At 46.2% G+C, this 2,554-nt stretch overlaps 1 protein-coding gene across 1 annotated transcript in view; it reads right to left on the bottom strand.

Annotated features, from left to right (window-relative positions):
- SVOP (SV2 related protein) overlaps positions 1-2,554 on the bottom strand; it is a 30,537-nt gene that overhangs the window by 7,541 nt on the left and 20,442 nt on the right. The window contains exons 9-11 of the mRNA XM_006015151.2: positions 2,072-2,200; positions 523-596; positions 202-278 (exon numbers count right to left, since the gene is read on the bottom strand). Coding sequence (XP_006015213.1) covers positions 202-278; positions 523-596; positions 2,072-2,200 — 280 coding nt within the window. The remainder of the gene's footprint in view (positions 1-201; positions 279-522; positions 597-2,071; positions 2,201-2,554) is intronic.

Below are 2,554 nucleotides of genomic sequence, written 5' to 3'. Positions count from 1 at the left end.
TGCTGAACCCCGAGGTGTCAAACACAGAACAGGGATGAGCAGTTAAAATAAGCAAGCTTTAACAAGCTTTCCTCGGCTGCATGCTGGAAGTCATGATTATTCTCAAGCCATCAGCAGGAGCTGGCTCAATACAAGGAACCACACATTCTCTCTCTCATTTACAAGGGCATATTTAGAAAGAAGAGAAGGGCTGGTACTCACTGCTGCAGACGTCTCCTGCTTGAAAGAGCTCTGTAGTTAATAAAACTAACCCATAATAAGAGAAGGCATTGGAAAACCTGCACAGAAGGAAATGAGAGGGGAAGTCTCAACTGGTCAGACAAATCATAATCAATATAAATCACAACGGGATCTGCAGTGTGAGGTCTTCCATTGCTTGGAAGTGAATAGGTGGTTTAGAAAAATCACAAATCAATACAGCTTTTTGAGGGTTTGTTGTATTTCAGTGAGGTTGCAAATGCACTCATCCAAAAACACATGGATCCACCATGCTGGCACAGTGCCATTTAAATCTCCTCTTACCATATAAACCAAAGCAACAATGTTGTCCGCCGAAACTGGGGTGTGAAAAGGTCCCTCATTTTCCCTCGGTCCTCCTGTTTTGAAACAAATTAAAACGCAGGTGTTTGATTCGGTAAGGATCTCAAGTTCATGTGATGCCATAAGAAGTCAGAGGGCACTAGACTGTTTGGAATCACAGTGCATCCATTCTCCCGGGTACCGCCTCATATATCTGCAGACACTCAGCCCCTGTGGAAGCCCCTGGAGCTTTAGGAGCAGCGCAAAGAAGCCACCGTCTACCGAGTTAGGGCTGCCAACGTAAAAATGCCCCTGCCAGGTGGGGTGTAAAGTTATCAGAGCTGGCTAACACACCAGCCACTGTGCTCCAGCACAGGGGAGGACAGAAATGTGTCAGCAGGGAGGTGGAGCTGGGGGTGGGAAGAGGGAGGGCTCCACTGTACCGAACTATACAGCTGGTGTCTGATCCATTAGGCACCACAGCCAGCTGTGGTAAATTTGAACGGCCCTAGGCGGCTCTAATTTAGGCTGGGCCCAAGGCCAGGGCAGTTGGAGTATCAAGGAGCTGAAAGCTGAGCCCTGACAGCTCAGCTCCCCCTTCCCCTGGAGCTGTGTGGATTTGGGAGGAGCAGAGCATCTGGGCCACAAGCTTGTGGTTTAGCAAAAAACATTTCCCAACCCCACCCTGAAAACCAAACCTCCCAACTAAGCAAAGTGTTTCTGCACGGCACAAGAGGAGGATTCTGGCTGGGTCAAACATTTCTAAGGGGTATCAAAGCAAAGCTCACCTGGGCAGAGCTCCCAGTCCTCACCAATTCCCAGCCCTAAGGAAACCCAACCTGGGGCTCGTCTATGGTGTGCCCTGAAATTCCCTCAGGGCCACTGGCCAGCTCTACACAACTCTTTGGGCTCAATTCCATTGTCCTTGTCTGGGCAGGACTCAGTCATATATATGCCATGCTAGTCAGCTTTATGATTTTCAGTTCTTATGCTGCTTTGGTTTTGTACCTGCCAGACACACCCATTTCCTAGGCTGATCGGGGTGCTGAAAATGGATGTTTTGCCCCCTGACTAAATACAGGCTAAAAGATGATAAGTCCAATACAACATCTGGTGAGACTGGCCCTGGCTACGAATCATATCCACAGTTTGTGGGAACATATAGGGGTTTGAGCCTCCATTACAGGCAGAGGGGCTAGCTGCAAAGGTATGATCCAGCCTGAGAGCCAAAACTGCATGGCTCTCCAGTGTCCAGATATGGGACCACTGGTACTGTCACAGCCCAATTCTTATTTTCACTAAGCCTTGAAGGGAAAGAAAATGTCACTAATGCCTACTTTACAGCTCCCCTCAGACTGCCAGAGTCTTTAGTGGAAATGGGAATGAGCCCTTGATTTAAATCACTATTAATTAAACACAAGCAATCCCTCCTCATTATTGTTTATTACTAGCTGGGATGCCAAAATTAAACATTACACAGATTAATATAGGTGAGAGTAGCACAGTTGCTATTATATCTTGTAACTTTAGTATGCCTTTTATCTGTACTCACCTGCCTGGAAATGATTAGTTTTCCCAGAGGCATTGGAGCTCCGTTTTCAGTTGCTATCCGCTTTAAAGTGGCAATAGCTTTTTCTTGGTTTCCTGATAGGACATCATATCTGGCACTTTCTGGCAGCCACTAGAGAGCAGAGTGGATGTCAAAGACAGGACAATAAAATGACCGGATGGGTTCTATGACCCAAGCTCACACGAGTACCAGAATGGACCTGTAATAATCGACAGAACTGTTTTTCTGCCTATGGATGCCAGGTTCTCCAAAGGGCTTTCTGAGACTCCAAAGTATTACTTTCACCATGATCTCAAGTCTCTCTCACAAGAGGCCTCTTCCAATTGTCTACTTTACACTCTCAAAAGAGATGACTAGGTCTTTGCAGTGTCTTGGTATTTTCACACCAGGATTAACAAAACACTTGGTGAAGTTACCGGGAGTCTCAAGATATTCTAAAACGTGTACTTATAAAGTTATTTTTAA

Source organism: Alligator sinensis, unplaced genomic scaffold (genome assembly GCF_000455745.1).
Source record: "Alligator sinensis unplaced genomic scaffold, ASM45574v1 scaffold628_2, whole genome shotgun sequence".
In the NCBI taxonomy this organism is placed as follows: Eukaryota; Metazoa; Chordata; order Crocodylia; family Alligatoridae; genus Alligator; species Alligator sinensis.
The sequence above is the reverse complement of the archived record's forward strand: the minus strand, read 5'-3'. Positions and strand labels throughout refer to the sequence as shown.